The 22348-nt window shown below is 34.1% G+C and overlaps 1 protein-coding gene across 5 annotated transcripts in view; it reads left to right on the top strand.

Moving 5' to 3' along the window:
* Positions 1-8999, top strand: part of Svp (steroid receptor seven-up, isoforms B/C) — a 278507-nt gene extending 269508 nt beyond the window's left edge. For all 5 annotated transcript variants that reach the window (XM_072891408.1, XM_072891409.1, XM_072891410.1 and 2 more), the window contains one exon: positions 7302-8999. In XM_072891408.1, coding sequence (XP_072747509.1) covers positions 7302-7579 — 278 coding nt within the window. In that variant the 3' untranslated portion in view covers positions 7580-8999. The remainder of the gene's footprint in view (positions 1-7301) is intronic.
* Positions 9000-22348: the final 13349 nt, after the last annotated feature.

Raw genomic sequence — 22348 nt, 5'->3', positions numbered from 1 at the left:
ATATTTGCTCAGTATTTGAAGAAATAATTAACACGTTGAAATTAAAAGTATAATAATAAGATATATGTATTTTTAAGATATCAATGTAAAACAGAGCGAAGAGCATTCATTTTTCATTCTTATTATTAATCTTATCTCGTAAAAAAAATATATACATGTATATAAATATTCAATATTTAAATCTGATATCTAAAATACAAAAAATTATGATAAAAATAACATTTATATATTTCTTGTTATATTTAATATAATATAAAAGATGTTGTATTGTTATATGAAATATAACAACAATATAAATAAATTATATAACATTCCATTTCTAATGAAACTTTATGCGATGATATTGAGATTCTTGTCTGAGATCCGTCAACCATCTGCGACTGACTGAGCATGTACAATGATTTTTTTTTCTCAAATGATTTCTAATCTTTGATGCTTTATAACATCTCGCGGAATTCGCCTTCGCGCTGATTTCATGACGGTTCTTAATCATCCATGTGTTGGATCGCACGTAAAGGATTTATGCTCGCAATTTACGCGCGAGAATCGCAAGCGCTCGTAACACAACTCGCTGTAAGCGTCTCTCTGCACGAGAGACAGAGAGAAACAGACGGGGAGAAAGAGAGAGAGAAGGAGATCCTTTCGCGTGCGATTCCGCAACTCGCAGCGCGATAAAGCGACCGGCTTTTCTTCTGCGTCGCGACCGCGAGATAGAAGCCATTAATGTAAGTCACCTGTTACAAGACGCGCGGAATTAAGCGCGGTAAATTATATGTTGTGTCACGTTGCACACGTGCTCGTATTCCCTATCTGCCGTAATCGCGGAGAAGTTATCGAGTACGCAACGGACGATCGTAATGAACCTCCTCTCGGCGTCGCGTCCTCCTAGTTTATTATCACGACGCGTCTCTTGTCGACGAATTCCTCTCTTATCTATCAAGATCATTCTTGTGTAAGGTTTAACGATCATGTATGAGAGAAAACAGTTAGACGGATAAGAAGAAATATCTCTTCATAATATTCGCGATTTTAACATTATATCTTTTATTATGTTCTTTTTTATTATTATTATTATTATTTTTATTTTAGTCATTATATACCTACTTTGCTGGGTGTGTTTATGGTTTTAAGGAGCTGTTTACAGCCTAGATTTCTATCTAACATATAATCTATTTGCCACTTAAAGTTTGATATTTATAGCTCACTGTGAGAAAGAAAAATGAAAATCAAATGAGAACTGTAATTTACAATACATGTAAAAGTTGGAAAATAGATATTATCCTTGACTTTTTGCAATCATCTCTGAAAGTTATCCGTCATATGTTTCAAAGTATATCTGCCTTTACGGATGTTGGATTCATTTTTATTCAAGAATTGTCCTTTGCCTAGAATCATCGGAAATAAAAATAATAGTAGAAAGTTTTCACTTAGTAAAAGAATAGAGATTATAATGGGGAGAGATGCAGAAACATGTAATATAACGTCGGAAACGAAGGAAGGAAACAGGATAGTCGACCGACATATATAAGGTGTCTAGTTTTTGCTGCTTTCGAACTGTCAAAATAAAGATTCTCTTGTAACATTCTAAAATTGCAATTTTAATAAAACTTTGCATATATATCTAGAATGTTTAATAAACGGATTTAGAAAACTAAATTTCAAAGTATATATATTTCAAACATTTTACGCGTTTCAGAAATTACGTAAAAGTGCAAAATATTTTATGTAAAGGATTTATAAAAAATAAAAAAAGTTTTAACGATTAGTTTCTTAAATAAAAGTATTTAAAAAAATTATTATTTTTTTAAGATTAAAAGAGATTGGAAAAGATTTAATTTTTTTATCTCTCTCATTTTATTCATTGAATTGATCTAAATATATGCATGCTGTATTAAGCTCGCAATACGCAAATTAAGCAGTTTCTTTATAAGTCGCCTCTCTCTCTCTCTCTCTCTCTCTCTCTCTCGATAAGAACTGAACACGGTATACAAAAACGACAGAATGTAATCGGGAGAGCGAGAATAAGGCTGAGAGGAGAGACTGAGCGGCTTCGCGGGGATTCTCTTCCATGCCCTTCGGAAATGTCATATAGCTGTCGGGTGCTGCGGAGGCAATATTTCACGCCGGTAGGTCCTCCGGCCCCCGGTCCCCCTTCGCGACTCGTCCCCTCTCTCGTGGGCCTCACCTCCCGGCGTCATCTCCCCCGCGCGCGTCTCCGTCACCGGTACTTTTGAAGGAGTTTTTACGAAGTCTCTCGATCTTTAATCACAGCTCGACCTTCCATTGTCAGTGACGTCACCTCCGACTCCGGGAAGGGTGCTCAGGGGATGCTTTGTGTCGGACTACGCTGATCCCTCTCCGCGTCATTTGTCTCCAGACGCCTTATTTGTACGCGCGTATAGAGGGAAAGAGATGGAGGAAAGAGAGAGAGAGAGAGAGAGAGAGAAAATCCGTGATTCTACGCGACACGACTTTTGCGCGAGAGAAGAAGAGAAAAAGGGTCGACAGGCCCCGGAGAGAAGATTCCACTGTTCTCCGTCGTGCATATCGATATGTATATCCCCGCAAGAGACGCGCGTCGTGCGATGTCGACGCCGACTTTTGCTGAACGTGCGATTTCTCGCGTTCTTACGTACCCTTCTTCCCGCGGTCACCCTTGTTCACTCGACAATCTGCTCCCGCTAGGGTGGATTACAACGAGGTATATACGTACTCTCGGGATTATCCTGCCGATCGCCGATCATTTCCGTTTCGACTGTAATATCGCGACAACATCGGTCCAACGATTCTACGAATTCTTACGAATGAAACTGGTCGGAAACTACTAATGATTTAGATGCAAGCAAAAATGGCCTCTGCTTGGAGTTTTAAAAGCAATGAATAAAACTTCTTCAAGTACTAATTATGAATCAATTAAAAGGCACTTATTTCAAAATTATATTATACTTAAGAGTATATAAAATGTCCAAAAATTAATTATAAAAATAAAGAAAGTAATATTTCTTTAATTCAAAAATATAATAAAAACAAATAAGTATACGTTTTTCTAAAATGATAATACAAGAAATAAAATATTAATAAAATATTGCAACTTTTTAATTCCCTTTCAATATTTGTGAGATAACTTGTAATAATCATATAATAGACATGCCGCAATTATAACAAAAGTACTAGAATCATAGGGCGGCTGATGATATCAAATGTCTCCCCGGCGTAATTAAGACTAATAAGGCTGGGAATAACACTGGATCTAGCCGGTACATACTGGAATACAGTGGAACTTGAGTCACTGATATTAGTTTCGAGAAAGAGAGAACAATGCTCGCGTGATAAAAAATGATTGAAAAATGCATTAGGCAGTTAAGAAGGAACGCAAAGAAAAATTTATCAGACTAATCTGCGATTTTATCAATCAATTTTATGAAAAGCTGATTTGCTCTAAATTCTGTGTGTCTTTCTGCTTGAGATATTCTACAATTCAATCTGTCATCTCTTACCACTACAAAAACGCCGCAAAGTTGCCAGTAATTGATTCAATATCGCGACAAGGCTTGCAATATCGATAAATCGCTAGCCGTTGAATTTCAATCGATCACAAACAACATGTACATGGGGGGAGGGGGGAGGAGAGGAGGGGAGAATTCCGAGGGCGTGTATCTCTAACGGTAGCATATAAGATGGCAATTAGAACTCGGGAGCCCCACCACGGAAGATTGGTCACAATTTACGATGATGCTCGGTCAACGAGGCGCCACAGTATTTAGCGGTTAACGCGTGCAACGAGAGAGAGAGAGAGAGAGAGAGGGACGACACGAGAAGGAAACCAGAGACGCCACTCAGCACGGCATTATTCGAACTGATGTGGTGAATTGGCGCTGACGACATCGTGCAGAGCCAATCCGACAGTTTGTTTATTGGCGTTGGCGGATTCCTCGCGGTCTCTCCCGTTTAATTGAGTTCTCGTCGATCGTGACTGATACTGGTGCGCAACCAATCGCGTCCGGATTCCGTCGACCAGCGTCATTTGTGACGTAACTCTTCCTTGATTATTAGATATTAGACATTAGATTTGATTATTTAGACATTTAGTCCTCAAGCAGAAAAATTAGAATTGAAGAAGAACCTTTTGATGAACTGAATTTATTAAATTATTTATCATTGTCATTTATGTTAAATTGTGATTTTAATTATCTATCCTACCTGTAACAATTGTTACGAGTTTTTTTATATATAATCTTCAGATTTCATTGTCCATAATCTGATATTTTTATAAATGCAGCGTGCTTTTTTTTTATTAAATGCGACGAAAGAATAATTTATCGAATAATTTAGAATAACGAAATTCGTAAATTAATTTTTACTCGAGAAAGAATTTATGTGTATTTATAAATAGTTCGCATAAAATTAATACTGTGGCGCAAACTGAGAAAACGTAAGCAATGATGAAGGATTTGTTAAGATTTCAATGAAACAAAAATTCCCTCGAGCGCTTGGCAATAATATGCAAACAAGTGTGTCGCAAACATGATTAGCAAAATGCATGAATGAATGCTTCTAGATGTAACATGTATTAACATGAATTATCTATCGATCAAATTATCGTAGATAATATTAATAATGCTTATAATAATCAGTGTGGATTATATCCTTTATCAAACAAATATGCAATAATTATGATTTCGTTATGGACTCAAAAAGGAAGAGGAAAAATTTTTCGATTAGACGAACAATCTTTTAATCCAGATTACCCAAAATCAAATCAATCAACAATACTAAATTTGTGACAAAGTTGATATATAAATAATTTACAATTTATTAATAAGTAACTTTCCATAAACTTTCTCTCAATAAAATAAATAATTTTAACTTATTAATATAAAATAATTAAAAATATAGAGATATGTATCACTTTTTCTCATCTTTCAGAAATGTAATTACATCATCTCTCGTCACGCGATGTACACATATACAGAGCTAGTTGTAAAATCAATGGGTACTCACTGGCGATGTCCGGTCATTCACTTCGCCTACCTATCTATTCTAATAATTGGCAAACTTCGCGGTTTCGGTCGCGGAGTAATTTCGTTCGTTCCCGCGCATCGTTTCCGCATCGTCCGTCGCCGCGCAGACGTCGTCGCACGGAAATGCAAATGCGCGAGAATCGCATTATTTCCCTACGTACGCGTAATAGCCCATTATGCGCACGTGGGCCACGCCACAAAGGAATCTGGCGTCTGTGGCGCGTTTATGTACGCGCCGCGTGCCGTTCTGTTCCGTTCCGTTCCGTATCGTGTCGTGTCGTGTCGAGGATCGCACGTAACGAGAAACGACAATGTATCTCCTCCCGTCGTATTCGCAGAGTTCGCAAAAAGAATCCCCGAGCCCCTCGGCACACGCCCGGCTTTTCCATCATCGTACCCCGTCGATGTATGCGCGCGTGGACAGATACGATTCTTCACGCACGTACACGCACGCCTCCCGATAAAGCGATTCGTTGTAGTACACACAGTGCTCGTTTCACGGAAAAACGCAAATGATGAGACGGATGCCTCGATACGTGCGTGACGAGTTACGTGCGGCATTAGATGAGCATCTCGATGATGCTAATAACCGACCTGTGTAATTTAAAATTCCATTTAGAGACGCAGATATATAATTACGTCATATAAATTAAAAAATAATTAGTTTAAACGAGATTACTTCCACGTGAATGTGAAAGAAAACATCTACATATCAGCAAATAAATTCAGCTAGTTAATTTTATCTAGATTATTGTTGGATTATTTTATCGCGGTACACTCGATATACATACTTGGACAAACTACACGCATTTCTCTTTCCCTTTGCACGAAGGAGAAACTGAATTTTCTGCGAAACAATAACGCAGTTCACAAGTAGCACCGAAGTGAAGAAGATGACCCACGTGGTGACTAGTCTGACATTTGTACTATCCCCGGTTGGCACGTGCATTCCAACGTAGGTTTTAATTTCATCTGCCTAAAGGCGATTTTCGCTGAGGGCCTTTTTTAATCCTTGCATTGAAATGACTAATCATACTTGTAACACGTCCGAATCTAACAACATTGATTCAATTGTTTTTTTTTTATTTACATAGTAATATTAAAATTGATAGCAACTGTATTTTAGGATGGCCAAATATTTGTCACTCAGCCGATCATAATTAAATTCTGCCTGTCTGTTACAATTTTATGATGATAGAAAAATCAGATAAATCGCGCTGATCAAAATAGGAATATATAAAATATTGTATTGGATATTTAATTAGCACGCTAATTAACACCAAAGAATTTAATGGAACACATAATTCTATTGAATTTGATTTCTTTAGAACTGTGTAAAATTATGTGGCCAATCTTGGCAGGCACGATTATGCAGATAATTTGTAATGTAACGGATGAAAACATCATCCCATGATTGCCCTCGCAAGAATACTTCCGCTCGATTTCCGTCCGTTCGACCACTCGCTCATCATCTTCGCGGTAGGTTACGTTTAATTTCATCTTTTTTTTTCTTTTCCTCTCTCCGCTTCCGTTCTCCCACAGTCTCGCGGCAGCCGTTCTATTCTACATCGCTAGAGAGGAACTCTCCGGCTCGCTAATCATGCCTTGGTTAATGGGCAACAACGATAATTAGCCCGATAATAAAGCGTAGGTGCTTCTTCTTTGCGTGTAGATTAAATGGCAACAGTTATCGCCTGCCGCGCGTATCGAGAGACGCGCTTCGTCTAACGAAGAGAACGTTCGAAGCGGAAAAACTGACATTTTCTACCTTCGGTTGCGAACATGAGCAAGAGATTAAGGCCAAGGCACGAGGAAACGTGCTAAATTTCTTATGATGTATACCTGCAGGGTAGTTCAATGTTCAAAGAGATAAATAATTTTACTTCTTGTAGAACTTTGATTCATCTTTTCGCTCCAATTGCTTTTCAGCTAATACTATGACGACTATGTTTTATATACTTTTTTATTTGCCTATTTATAACGTCTTAAAGTTCAATATAATGCATATAAAAGAGAAAGAGAGATACATACTAATAAAAAAAAATAATATAAATCTAATTATAATTCTTGGATGATTAAATATTGAAAATCAATTATCGATCAAAGGTGACCTATTAATATCATCTCTTGTAGAAGCTAAAGAGGAATATAATATAAAGTTTATTATTAGAAGTTACATTACGGAAGCCTTGCGTTGATTTAATAATTACTTACTGATAATCAAAAATAATTTTTTTGGTGCAATCTGATTAAATATCCTCTTTCATTTTTCTGTTGTAGACGCTTGCGGTCTTTCGGACGTGGCGCACATCGAGTCTCTCCAGGAGAAGTCGCAGTGCGCGCTCGAGGAGTATTGCCGGACCCAGTATCCGAATCAGCCGACGAGGTTCGGCAAGCTGCTGCTGCGACTACCATCACTGCGGACGGTCTCGTCGCAGGTAATCGAGCAGCTCTTTTTTGTGCGGCTGGTGGGTAAAACGCCGATCGAGACACTCATCAGGGACATGCTGCTGAGCGGCAACAGCTTCAACTGGCCCTACATGCCGTCTACAATGTGACACTCTATCTGGCGGCAGCTAGCTTCCGCATAATACTATAGCTCGAGCGATGACGTCGCGACGCCTCTCGATGATCCTTAGGCCTGATTCACGCACGAGTAGAAATGATCGAGCGATGCCGCGAATGTCACGAAGAAGACGCGGGATGACTCTGGTCTCCTCTTCGGTAGTCGTAAAGTTATAATCTAGGATTGCAAATCTGCGAAGTTCCGAACGTCGTTCTCTCGTCATCGCCGTTATTAATTCGGTTACGTATTCCGGTTCCAATTTTGATGTGACGCGATTGACGACCGCGAAACTCTCGTTGTTCCTCGTCATCGGTGTCATTTGTTACATTCGCGTTTAGTTAATCGCGAGAAATCGGAATATCCAGTCAGAATTAAGGGACTTTTGTACACAAAGAAAGAATGATTATGAAAGGAAAAAAGAGAGAGAAAGAGAGAGATAGAGGCTCGAGGAAGAATTAAACGCAGTCATTAATAAAGTTCGACCGAGGGTGATAGAATAATGCGCGTGAAGCAAGAGAGAAGGGTGGACGAGAGCGGTGAGGAGACGTCGTCTCGTTCATCGGAAGTAAAGAGTCTCGGAGACGAACAGGGAAAGGCGAGAAAGAAAGAATGAGGAGAAAAGGCGTAATAAAGACGTTGCTCATTCAGAGAATCATAGAGGCGCCGAGTAGCCCGACAGTGTCCAGGAACGTCCACTGGGCGTTAAAACTTGGTGCTCGCTAAAGTGGTTGAGGGAGAGATTTTATACGTCTAAGGAGCTTGTTAGTTGTTGCGTGCGTGTGTGCGTGAGTGAGAGGGTGAAAGAAAGCGAGCGAGCGAGAAAGAGAATGAAAGAGGTAAGAAAAAGATGAGGGAGGCAGGCGGGAAATAGATAGATAGATAAGTGTTTTGTTATATGGCAAGGAATGAAGTCGAAAGAACGAGAAGGAGGAAGAAAGAGACGAGCATGGCGTGAAGAAGTCATAAATTAGCATTTATAATCAACGATGGGGGAGAGAGCTGGTGGATCTCCCATCGTTATCTCGAATCAATCTTCGCGTCGAGTACTCGCTATTAGTCGAGTCATGCCATAGGCCTTAGTCATTCGTCTTGACGCCTCTTCTACGAGAGGCTGCGCTTCTCCAAGTCCGTAGCCCGTAAAACATTCTTTCGGAAATATCTCTTTTGGTCGGAGACGACGCTAACTCTTGCACGTGCATCGCAGATCTAAATCCCACGACGCGTCGCTTTCGTCGAACTCTTTTGTGACTTTCGAGAATTATAACCGACAAGGCATGATTCTATCTTGGTTATTTTCGCGCAGTCCTACTCGTAAATTATTACACCCAGGTCTTTTTAGAATGTTTTTTCGATATTTTGTATCCCCCTTTTAATAACAATTTTTTTTTTAATTTATACAATTTTTTCTGAACTATAGTGCTGTATGCATTTTAAAATGACAGTTCTCATCTTTTTTGAAGAAAAAAAAAAAAAAATTGTCCCCAAACTTGCTGAAAATCTCTGTAGAATTTTAATATTTTATATAATAAATCAAAATGTGATAAAGTTATCTATATGTATATCTTTTCTTAAAAAGAAATTTTATTAACTAGTTTTGTGGCAAAAAATTATTTTTTAATTAGCGTACTATAATTTTAATATGCGACAATGATTTTGGATGGCGCTATTAAAATTATCTTTATCTTTCTCCACGATATTTATATTATGATTTATTTTCTTTTTCTATATTCACTCATAATTGAATATGCGTATACGATCCAATCACTTTTATTATTATATAATAAGCCATTTATTGTATATTTTGGGAGTTTTTTGAGCGACTCGTTACATTAACATTGTCTTAAAGTGAAATTTTTGCAAAGGCCACGATATACACGGTACGTTATCGAAGTTTATCTCTCTCTATTTAAAGATAAATATATTGTACAAATTCTCTCTCTTATGTATAGTACTTAGATAGGAGCGAAGAGAATCGGGCTTCATCGGCATAAATACCCGCGGTATTTTAGCGAATCAACTTTATTAATATAAAAGAAAAAATTGTTTGTTGTAAGTATATATAGGATGTAAAGAACAAAACATTGCGTTTTAAGGCGTGAAATCACAAAGGAAACTTATGAAATCTGTGCGGAATAAATTAGTCTTCTTTTACGTTCGCGCGCGCGGTGGTATTTGTAGCAGCGGCGTTTGTGCGTAGCGTTTATGCGTTAATGCGAATGATAATGTTTACTTGTATATCGTGTAAGACACGACGGTGATTTCGGTGTCTCGTCTAACGCAAAAGGTGATCATCTTCGAGAAGAAAGTTTCGAGGGAGAAAAGCAGCGAGCGACGGCGAAACCCCACACGCGACGCTCAATTTGAATGACAATACCGCACGATATCACACATACACATACACATATAAACAGCCAATATTATATAGCTTGTAAATACGATATTTTTACCTTGGGTTACTTAAGAGCGTGTACGTGACGAGATAACTCGAAAGTGCGATACCGGGAATTGTCTCTGTATGCTAGTGCCATTGCGCGTCGCATCATCGCATCGCGATTAATCCCGAGCGATACTCGGCACTCGGTGGACTCGAAATGAAAAATGATTCCCACCAAGTCCAGAGGAAATACGCTGCAGAGAGGTAAGTCGAGGCTATTTTGTTGTATTGAGATGTTTAAATAATCCGAGCGAACTCGTCAACTCTCGTCCGATTACGAGCAAACTACGCCAAAATTGTTACTATTTACAAAATCACATGCCGAGTTATTGAATCGTGATTGTTAATAACTAGAAACTTCAACGGGATGGTGAACCGGCGATTTGTTGAATTATATTAATATAAAAAAAAAAAAACCGACAGTTTGACTCGTTACGTCCCCTCCGATTTATATGTTATTAGACTCAAATTTTTCGTGGAAAGTGTACAATGAAAATGATAAGAATATAGAATTAATATTTGCGAATAACGGTGTATTTAAGCTACTAGGCATATATAAAATGCTATTAAAATTTTGGATCGAGAGAATGAAAATTTAAATTACTAATTATTAATTTTATTTTATATTAATAAATATATTTATTTTATTAAATTATATAAATTGTATATTATTATTTTGTTGTTTTTGTAATTAAATTAATATAACTTGAAGAAAACAGAATTTTTATGTTTTGAGATATCTTTGGTAACTCTATTCTTACTTACGAATTTTACTTTCTTTGAGGTAAGATTAATATAATATGATAAATAATATTTCCTTTTTCCAAAGATGTTTTATGAAACTTATTACTATTATGTACGTAGTAAGAGAGAATAAGTAGAAAACAAAAATTTTTCGAATCTCTTGACTTAACTCAAAAAAAAAAATATTTGAGTTTGGGATGGAACGGGTTAAAGTCGAGACACAACGCTACGAGATATATCGAGATATATTTTTTATTAAAATATGAAGAATATTCGATATTGTTCATGTATGCGTGTGTCACTTAGAGTCTCCGATAGAAAAAAATAAAAAGTAACTATGAGTTGAATATGCGAGAAATGAGGACGGCGCGGCGAGATGTGCGTGTGTATTCTAATGCGTGTATAGATACGTATGTGTGTTTTATGCATATGGAAAAATAAGCGAGTGAGAGAAAATGAGCGTGTGGGAGAGAAAGAGAGAGCTAGATCGCAAAATAATGTGATATGTGTACGTCAAAATTAAAATCCGATTTTTCGAGACGGTGCTTTTTCTATCATATAAATATTGTACAATATATTGTATACACAACTCGGCGCGTTGTATAGGGTTGTTTAATGATATTAAGAGGAAATATTTGAATACTACGTTATAATAAATGTGGCAATGTCGAGCTAGTTACTTAGTGGAACACTTTTTTTTTTAAGGGTATATGGGATATTTCTAATATTTTTAAGCAGCGATCATTCCTTATAGGAAATTCTGCGATTGAGTTTCCTCGAGCGGGATCCAATTAACGAACCTGTTTCGAGGGGATATGTGTGAGTACTGTATTTCAAAAATTAGTATACATTTTTAACAATTTTAAAAATAGATAACATATTTCATCTTATCATGATATATCTATTTTTCCTTTTTTTTCTGAGTTTCACGATCAGACTTCATTCTTTATATATATGTATGTTGAATGTAGAATTTTCTTTTTTCTTTCTTTGAAATTCAGAGATAACTGAAAGATTTTGGTCAAATTTTTAAAAAAGTTATATTATTATATATAATATTAAATTAATATTTTAAAAATATAAAAACATGAAATATATGAGATAAAGAAATTGATTCGGAGCAAAGAATGATTATTCTTATACGTCGAGTACTTAAATATTTCGTGTGAATATCACACTTATATTATTATATACTTATCTTCGTTCATTTAGCATACTTTTGGTATTGATTTCTACAATATAAAGGAATCTTTTTTGATTAGATAAATTAACTAATGGACGGAATAGTATTTTAATAATCCTCTAAGTAAAAAAAAAGAAATTAATATTTTTTATCACATTTTATGCCAACTTTTAAAAATAATTATTAATCAAGATTAATAACAATTAATATTAAAATCATAAAGAAAAATAATTGATATTAAAATTAAAACGAATAGTAATTATAAAAGTATTTAATCTAGACTTTAACTATTTTTTATTTATATATTGTTATAACTATTTGTAATAGTTACATTTATATTTCTATATAAAGAGGAGTTTATAATTTTATGTTCTAAAATAATTATACACGATATTAATGTTACATATCAAACTTTTATTTTTATTAATTTAAATCACTATTCCATCCAAAAATCGAAATCCAAGTATAACATATCCTTATCGATATGCATACATTTTTTTGACAAGGTCGCGCGGCAAGGATCCTTCTCGAGGTTACTCACCGATGAAAATGCGGTTGCTCACGAAACTCAAAAATGTATTATATCAACAAACGAACGCGTGTACGTACGTCAGGGCGCGAATGACGTTCTTATACATAGGTATGTATAAAGTCGTGAACATTTTTGTATAAAAAAACGTGTAAATAATTAATATATATAAATATATAAATAAAGAATACAAATATGAATCCATATATAAATATATAAATATGAAAATATATGAATATAAATAAATATATATATATATATATATATATATATATATATATATATATAAATGAATTGCAAAGATATATGTATATATATTGTGTATATATATATATACATATATAATATATATATATATATATATATATATATATATAAATGAATTGCAAAGATATATGTATATATATTGTGTATATATATATATACATATATAATATATATGTATATATATATATATGTATATGTATATATGTATACATACACACATACACACACACACACATATTGTATTGTCGCGTAGGATATCGCTACGACAAGTAATAAAAGCATTATTGATGATGTAACCAGTGTCGAGACGCATAATGGCGGTATGTACGAGTTGTAGATGTAACGCGACTGGTCTTTTTTGCAGATGTTATAATAAGAAAATATCACGTTACACAACAAAATATAACCAGTGTACCGATTATTCTGACCCTTGTGTATGTAACACTTATAAGGACGCAGATCTCGATTCTGCAATTTTCTTTACGTACGCTAGCGAAATTAAATTGCAAATATGTCCTTTAACTTTTTTAAATATAATTAATTATAGTTAACATAACATTATATTTTTCAGTAAAAATTTTTAATTTTTATTCTAAAACTAACAATTATGTTTTTTTTATAAATACGGTATAATTTATCTCGAGATTTATTATCCTCTTTTGCAAATTTTTTTTGTTTTAAGATTTAGAATGTTATCTTTTTCTTTTGTAAGTTATAATTAATTTGAAAATTTTAATTTTAATATTTGTTTATTTTGCAAATGATTATTCTGTAGAAAATATCACGCTGACAAGAAAAAAACAATTGTAAGTACTAAATAATTAAAATACGATTAAATACACATAATATTACTTCTTAGACATAATAGAAAAATTATGAATCTTAAACTATTATAGAATGACTTTCACTGGAAGCATAAAATGTATAAACGTTGAAATCATAGCTCTTGCGTGGTAACTTTAGACTACGATAAAATATACACTAATAGAATTTATTTTTTTTTTTTTATATTAAGAAAATAATTTAGAATTTTTTTTAAGCTCGATTCAAACTTTGTTGATTACATATTTCATCTACTTATTATATTTTTTCACCTTGTTGGATATTTCCAAGATTAATTTTTATGCGATGCAAGGTAATAATTTATATGTAAAGGTCCAAAGAAAAAAAAAAGAAAAAAAAAGAAAAGGAAACTTGGGAAGCGGAAGGGAAGAGGAGCAGCGAAAAGAAAAGGGCAATGAAAGAAGGACAAAGAAGAGGAAAAAAGAGAAACGGATCGCGAAGTGCCTTCGCCGCCGAGAGGCCGCGAGGTCGCGATCGCAGACAGAAGCATCGCCGTCTCACGTCGGCCAGAAATCACTCGCGCGCGGATCCGGGGAAAATTCGCTCGCCAATTGTTTATATTGAAATACGATCGTGCAGGAATGCACCTAGGGGCACGATAAGTGCGCCGGTGCGTTCAGGAACGAAAAGAGGAACCGAGAGACGTGTGGTATTCGAAAAAGAAGCCGAGAGAGCGCGGTATCCACTCTTTTTTTCGCTCGCGAAATTCTTCGTCTTCGCGACGACCGCGCGTGTCCTCCTGGCACGACGCGCGCCGATAAAAGCGGACAAGAACAGGGCCCTATTTCAGGATAGAATCCTCGCGCGGCTCTCCGAACATTCGCAGCATCACGTTGAAGGGTACGCAAGATGCGTAGCTTATATTTGGTACGAAATGAGATTCAATCGAGAATGACATTGTATGGAATAACGCACCATTTACGTATAACGCAAGATATTTAACTTAAGAGACATTAAATTAAAAAAGACATGATGATAATTTATACATAGACTATAATTTATTTTCAGAGCAAATAATTTTTAATAATAATTTTTAATAATAATAATTCTCTTATATATTGGGGTAAAATAGTAGGTTCATTAGAACTTTGCGTTTTTAAAAATAAATCAGATGGCAGTTTGAAATAAGAACCAGAAATCACTGACAAGAGAACAGATCTTTCCCGACAAGATTCATATTTAATTTAAAGGAGACATTTATATTTAAATAATTTAAAAGAGACATGACGATGGACCATAATTTATTTTCGGAGCAAATCATTTTTAATAATAATTCTCTTATATGTATTGGTGCAAAATAGTAGATTAGTTTCGAGTTTCGCGTTTTGAAAAATAGATCAGACAGCAGTTTAAAACCAGAGCTAGAAATCACTGACGAACAGATCTTCCCCGACACGTAAGTAATAGATAACAAATGTAGTGCAGTGCTCGTTCATTGAGAATCAACGACAAATCAAGTCGAATCGAGCTTTCACGGACGATTCTGAAGCGTCTTTTCCACGAGGAGAAGCGTCTTCTCGCAATCTATAGAGATATACATAAATCTCGGATAAATCATGAAGTGGATGGTTTAAACTCTCGCCGCATAAACGCATAAACGGAAAGGCAAGAACGGTGACTCGCACTTTATAAACGAGCGTGCCGGTAATCTTATGAACATGTCGCGCTGAATGCTTAGGATTTCGATAAATCTAGGAAGTCGAGAACGGACAGAATTGGAGATGGCCTGCAAACCGTCGTGAAAGACGTTTTCTAGGACACGTAAAACAGAAATGCGAAGCTATTCTTAAAAGCAACCTTGTTCGTAAATATAAAGACTTGCACAAAATTTTTATCGTAAAATATTCAAGCATAAAGATAATGTGATAAAAACCTTGATAAATCGTGATTTATTAAATTTAAAAAATGTAAATCAAATTTTTCCATCTATATCTAATTGTTTAAATTCATTATTTAATATCTATTAATATTTACATAGTTAGTATTTACTTTCTCATAAATCTACTCAGATATATATTATTATTACATTAATATATCTATCATTTTTGAATAATTTGTATGTATTTATTTCTATTTAAATAAAATAAACAAATTCTATTAACAAAAATTAATTTTATTTTCTTTAATATATATTTCTTCTTTTTTTAATATATAAGTATATATAAAAAATATATTTTAAACATGACAATATCTTGTAGATCCTAAAGATAAAAGTAACGACAAAAGAAACGACAAAAGATGAGAATGATATAAGCAGATCTCTTTCGAGAATGGGTTGCTGAGTTGGCGCGCTTCCAAAAACTGCATTTCTGGTAAAGAAAGCGCTCTTGCGAGCGCACCTTGACAAGCACGTGGTACTTTTCATGCAAGGAGCACCCTGGCTCGATCGAAATTAATCGTTCCGCTTTCTAAACGCAAGATATACACGCGACATTCGCGAGTGAATTATTGTGATGGCAGGATACACGTGTCCTTTCAGTACGGAATTTTTGAGGACATTGTTAGATCATTGATAATATTTTGAACATACGTGCTTCGGGTTTAAAAAAAATCTCCTGCAACGATACTGAAATATTTTCAATAATTATATAATCAGGAAATTAAATTTTTTTCCAGATTTATAAGAAAATGGTATATTATTGTTATAAAAAACTCTCTATGCTGGATATATTTAAGAATTTTCAATTGTAAAAATTTCTAGATAACGGAAATTTAACATAGTTAACATTTTTATTGAAAAATTTTAACGATTTTATTACACAATTTCAAATGAAGATTAAATGCTCTTTATTTGTACAAAATATAAAAAATCTTGACTTTTCTCTATTTCTTTATTCACTTTTCTCACTTTCTATTCATTAGATTACTTGTGTGAAAAAATCAAATAGTTTCTGATATTTAAAAATTCTTCACTGATAGTTACTGATAGTTTATAAAAATAAATTATATATATAATTGAAAAAATTAAATAATTATATTTTTATTTTCTTACTGAGATAGCGAAATTTTTGATATCGATAATAAATAAGCGTGAAGTATTTCTCTGCTTTGCATCTTGATAATAGGATTAATAAGAAAAAAATGCTGATAAATCTCGTTACGCTTCATTAAGCAAGAAAACGTTGCGTCTCGATCTCGCTAATCACGCGGTTATAAAGAATAATAAGATTGATCGCGGAAATGCTCGCGGAGAATCTCTGCTCTGATTAGGCACGCGCGGGATTTTAATATCCGATGCTTGCACAGCCGACGATTTGTGCGCCATGTCGAACACAACGCTTCATTCAGAATCCGCTTCCCATCGTGCTCATTATCAAACCGCAACCAGATAACATCCCATCCCGCGTTTACTCTCGTCGAAATTACGTTTCCTCATCTTCACAATTGTACATCTCGCGTATACGGTTGTGTAAAATAATCCATTTTCTAAAAATTATTTCTCTTTCGAGATAATAATATATAATATACGTGTATGTATATTATATATAAAATGATATAAATTAGAAGAAACTTTTTATACATCTCTTAAAGTAAGAAAATTGATGTAGTTATGTAGGAAAAGTTTAAGTCTAATAAATTTCTTTATCTCTTATAGAACATTATGTCTCCTAACTAAAGAGTTTAAATTATTGTTGTAAGATGAATTAAATTTTAATTGAAATTTAATATTATAATTTATATTTATAAGTGTTATTTATTTTTTAATACGTTTTCTAAAAAATATATTAATGATCTAGAAATCTAGATGATAAGTTAATGATGAATGTGTAAAGATAACATGTCATGAAAAGACGAACTAATAACACTATGATAAAAATATTGATATTTGATGAACAAAATAAAGAATAACGCAACCAATTATAATTTAAACTCCGATGTAGAAAACAAAGAAAAAAATGGACAAATAAGAAATATATTAATATTCTAAAAAATATAGCACAATAAGAAATATAAATTAATTCTTTAGTTATGATAAGAACGGTTTATAAGAATATGTAAGAAACAGAAAATTAGCTCGACATTGGTCAAGATGGGCGAACAACGGAAACCACCTGGAAAGGGTGGACGCAAAAAGGATGCTGCGGAGATTTGGAGCGACTCCAGCGACAGCAGCGCGTTCTCTATATATTATTCCCGTTTTATCGTTTCCCGAGGAGAGAGAAAGAGATACAGTCAACCCTAGCGATAACCCCGGCGTCTGACCTTATTATATCTCGCAACGCGGGGAAACGGGGGCGGAGAGCTCCTCCTCGCTCCGATATAATTTTAACAGCACGGCGCTCCACGGTGCACGCTACTCTCATTCGGCCGCCGAAAGAGCAAGGGAGTAGAGACTTGCACAAGAGATAATGAATTTCCTGGAAACCGACGGCTGTACGCGGCCGGTGCATCCGAAAGGGACAATCGAGGCCGCGAGTCAATGAATATTTTCCCATGAATGAAATCGCGAACGCTATCCCGCGAAACGAAAAGAATGAAATCGCACTTTTCAATCGTGCTAAAAGGATTTTTTTGCATTCTTAAAATTTGTTATCTGAAGTTATAATCAGTTTGACAGGACAGAAACCAAGTTGGAATTACATAAAGCGCTATTATGCATTAACTGTTTAGCTGTCACTTAACTTAAATGAAAATTTATTATTGAAAAGATTTCTCAGCAATTTTGAATTCAGATAGATTTCAAATGAAGTAAAATAATATAACATCTTACAATCAATTAAAATCTTACATATGTATATTAAAAAACTTATATAAATTAACAACTATATTAAAATTTTTATAAATTTCTTCTAGCATTTTTCTTAAAACAGATCAAGTTCAATGTTAAAAAAAGCGATTTGTTTATTGTTTGATAATTTGCTTATCCGATTGTTTATGTTTTTTATTAGTTTGGATAACGACGATTCTACTGTATTTCCGCAGTTGCTTGAAAGAGAGAGTTAGAAGATAGGAAGAGAAGATATTTACGTTAATCTAGTTCCAAATTTAATATTTATATTACTGGTAAAACGAGAGTGATATAAATTGATGGATTTATGCATCTATCTTGTATGTGTCTTTATAGCAACCACGAACTCGGCAATTTATCGATCTCGCATAATATAGTTTCCGCGTATTGCGAAAATGAAGATCCATGGATCGAGATCTATTCCATGAATTTATATATTAAGATACACGGATACTCGGCCGTAAATGTAGTAAGTTCGTCACTGTAATAGAGTATTGTTGGTATGGCATAGCGTGACCTAGTATTGCATCATTGGTAATGCGAAGTAAACAGCCTTTTTACGTATATCGTCTAATCGCTTTGAGATAACAAATATTGAAAACAACGATTACGATGCATCTATTTTGATTGGATTCGCGGCGGGAAAATCAGTTGTTGACGTCGCGATGTTTCCATAAAAAATGAGAATCAGGCTGTCTTGTTTGATAAATGATGATCAGTTTAGATTTGATAAAATTACAGAAATATTCCTTTTTTAAATATTCTTATTATAATATTTTTATTATTATATATTTGTAATATTTAATTTTAAAAACTTAAAATACGTATGCTTTCAGTTCCAATACTTATTTTATCAATCAGATATTTCTAAGTTAGAAATAAAGTTGATAATCACACATACGCAAATAGATATAAATTAATATTATTTTTAAAAATAAATCTAAAATGTCTATGAAAAATCTATGAAATTATCTTTAAAAATGAATTTATGAAATGTAAGCATATAGAAACATTTTAATACGAATAAAACGGAAAATAAAAATATACATATATATGTATAATGTACTGGCAGAAAATGTTCTGTATGCTGAAAAATAATTTTCCTTAAAATAAAAATTATAATCCGAATGCAAATGTAGATATGGTAAAGACTTAATGACAATATCCGACGGCGATATATCATCGCGCAGGGTTCAAAGGGATCAAAAGGAAGTCTACCGGGGAACCGCGGCTGCTGCCTTCCGTTTCTTGATGAAGTAATACGCGTTTGTTATGTTTCAATTGCCGTTTTGCCACCCACGCGCCAATCTTCCTCGAACTCTCATCGAATCATCTAATCGTTTTTCGGTCGTCTCGCTAATTTATTTCAAACCTTTTCTTTTTTTAAGGGACTCACTTTTTCTAAAGGACCATCTTTTCTTTACATATATACATATTTTTCATATCATTGAAATTTTTAAATTAATATTACAAACAATATAATTTTAAAAAAAAATCAGAGTTTGCTGCTATAAATACATAAAAAATAATGATCTCTATCCTTATTTGTGAAAAAATTTTTCTGTACGAATATCATTAAAAATTGAAATCACCGAAAGGATCGCTTTTCTAAAAGAGTCTTCCTAAACATTATTTTTTGTATACATATATACTGCAATAAATATTATCACAATTTTTTTAACATAATAATAATACGGAGAATTAATAAGATTTTAAGATTATCATAATTTTCAATGCACCGATAAAAGTAGTGACAATTAAACATGTTTTTGCCAATATTATAATTTTAATTATTATTTAATATTAGTTTTAATTATGATATAGAAAATTAATCAATCGACTGACCTGATAAACTTAACATTTTTAAAAGTACATTTTTTTCTACATTTACATAGAATATACGAGTACATATATCGCGTTTATTTTTTCAAATGTTAAATATATATTGGATTCGTTTGAAAACATAAATGTCTATTCTAGATATATTCAAAAGCCGGATGTTATTGCCCTAGATGGAACGTATCACGATAAGCCGAGTAATGTAATTTATCACGATTAAGCGAAAATCACATGCAATCGGAAGTAACGTATGATCGATAGGAGTCGAAATGGATCCGCAAGATGATATACGTATACTGTAAGATGACGCAAATTTAAAGCTTTTTGCAGAAAATCGCAAAATAATTATCACGGTAACGGAACGATCGCAAATTATAGTCGACGCGCGCGGCAAGTTAATATCCGCAATGTTGCACAGAGGAACGATAATCCCTCCCCCCTTCTCCTCATCCATAAGGACGTATGATGGAGGGCGTAGCACGTATTCGATTCTTCATCGATCGTGAGCGAAAAGCATTGGCGGCAAGAAGGATACTGGAGAATGCCGTTGCGTAACTTTCGAGAAATAAATTGCACAAGTAAGAATCGATCGCGCCGACCTCGATTAACCCTTTAACTACGCGAGTGAGTCATATCCAAATTTCTCGCCAAAGTCATTTTTCACGAAATCCCGCGCAGCTTCCCGATGGAAAATTTTTGACGTTAATATGATGAATGTTGCGTAACGTCACGTTAGATAGCGGCAAATTGTAATCGAATTGTAATGCGTGCGTTAAGTATAACATTTTTTTATCAACAATAAGTTGCAACAAAAATTTTGTCAATCTTGGCGTATTCATTATCTAAATTCTTCTAAATCTAATTCTTCTAATTTAAATTAAGAAAAGTTTCATAGAACTTTAGAATTTATGAAACTTTTTAGTTTTTTCAAATTTTTTAATTTTTTAATCTTTGCTAAATTATTGAATCTCTTTGTTTTCTTTTAAATCTCTACAATTTTTAATTTCCTATATTTATAATAATTTATAATAATTTTATAATTTTTTATAATTTTAACTTCTTTTAAATATATATATTTCCTTTTAAATATAAATATCTTTACAATTTAATTTCTAAATTATGTTATTAAAATATTATGATGTGTTAGAAATCTGAATTTTTTTTTCTTGCACATCTATTTATACCTTTGAAATTTTTATTCTCTATAATGTGTGACCTTTCTCTTGAATTGTATTGCGGAACCTTTGAATCGAAATGATATATTTGCTTCAATTTTTATATCATTGAACGTAAGTAATACATTGGACACACTAGCCGGAGAGGTTTGAGTAACAAATTAATACACAAAGAGCATAATTTTCATCTTTCCATCTCTCAATTAAACCCTTGGTAGTTATAAACGTACGGTGAATCATGCGAGAATCAGAATGCCAAATCGAGCGATTGTCATAGCTCGTTTAGAGTCCACCGAGACTTTTAGCCCGACTTAATTAACGAGGTCGATGGAAGAGAACCAACACCAATAAGTGCTGGAACGCTAATAATTGCCGTCGTACCCGTTACAACGCTTGCATTATGAAACATGTCAGTCGTCGGTGTCTTTAATTATTGAAGAATGTCACTCGAGATAATAATAGCGAATCGATGTGATTTCACATATTTCGGATATCTAAAAAATGTAGAATATAGAATCAAAATAGTCTTCTTTAAAATTCTAATTAGGCTAATATATTTTTATTTATTTTTACATATAATTTTTGCAGTTACAAAGAACTGAATCTGGCATTCTTAGATAAATTGAAGATAATTTTTTTTAACGTCTCAGAGAGACACACAACGATTTTGTTACATTTTGACGCTACAAGTCGTAATCGCGACGCACATGCAATGACGTCACAAAGTAGGGAAAGAGTGTTAATTCGTTCTTTTCCTCTCGGGCTCTCAATTGGTATCTTCGCTCGCGGAAAGCGCGGACGCCATCATGATGCTGGAATGATGCGACGAACAGCACGCCAGCAGCTCGCTCGCTCGCTCGCTTACATACGCAAAGAAGGTCCGCTTTTAATGCGTGCGTGTCGGTGCGTAAGTGAGAGGCGGAGCCGTGCCTCAGCGGAGGTCATAGGGCAATACCAATCACAGCCCCGTGATAACCACTCTCCTGCCATGCGTCTTGCAGATGCGTGCGTGCGTGCG

Source organism: Anoplolepis gracilipes, chromosome 4 (genome assembly GCF_047496725.1).
Source record: "Anoplolepis gracilipes chromosome 4, ASM4749672v1, whole genome shotgun sequence".
NCBI classification, from domain to species: domain Eukaryota; kingdom Metazoa; phylum Arthropoda; class Insecta; order Hymenoptera; family Formicidae; genus Anoplolepis; species Anoplolepis gracilipes.
Note: the sequence above shows the minus strand (reverse complement) of the source record. Positions and strands in the feature narration are given on the sequence as shown.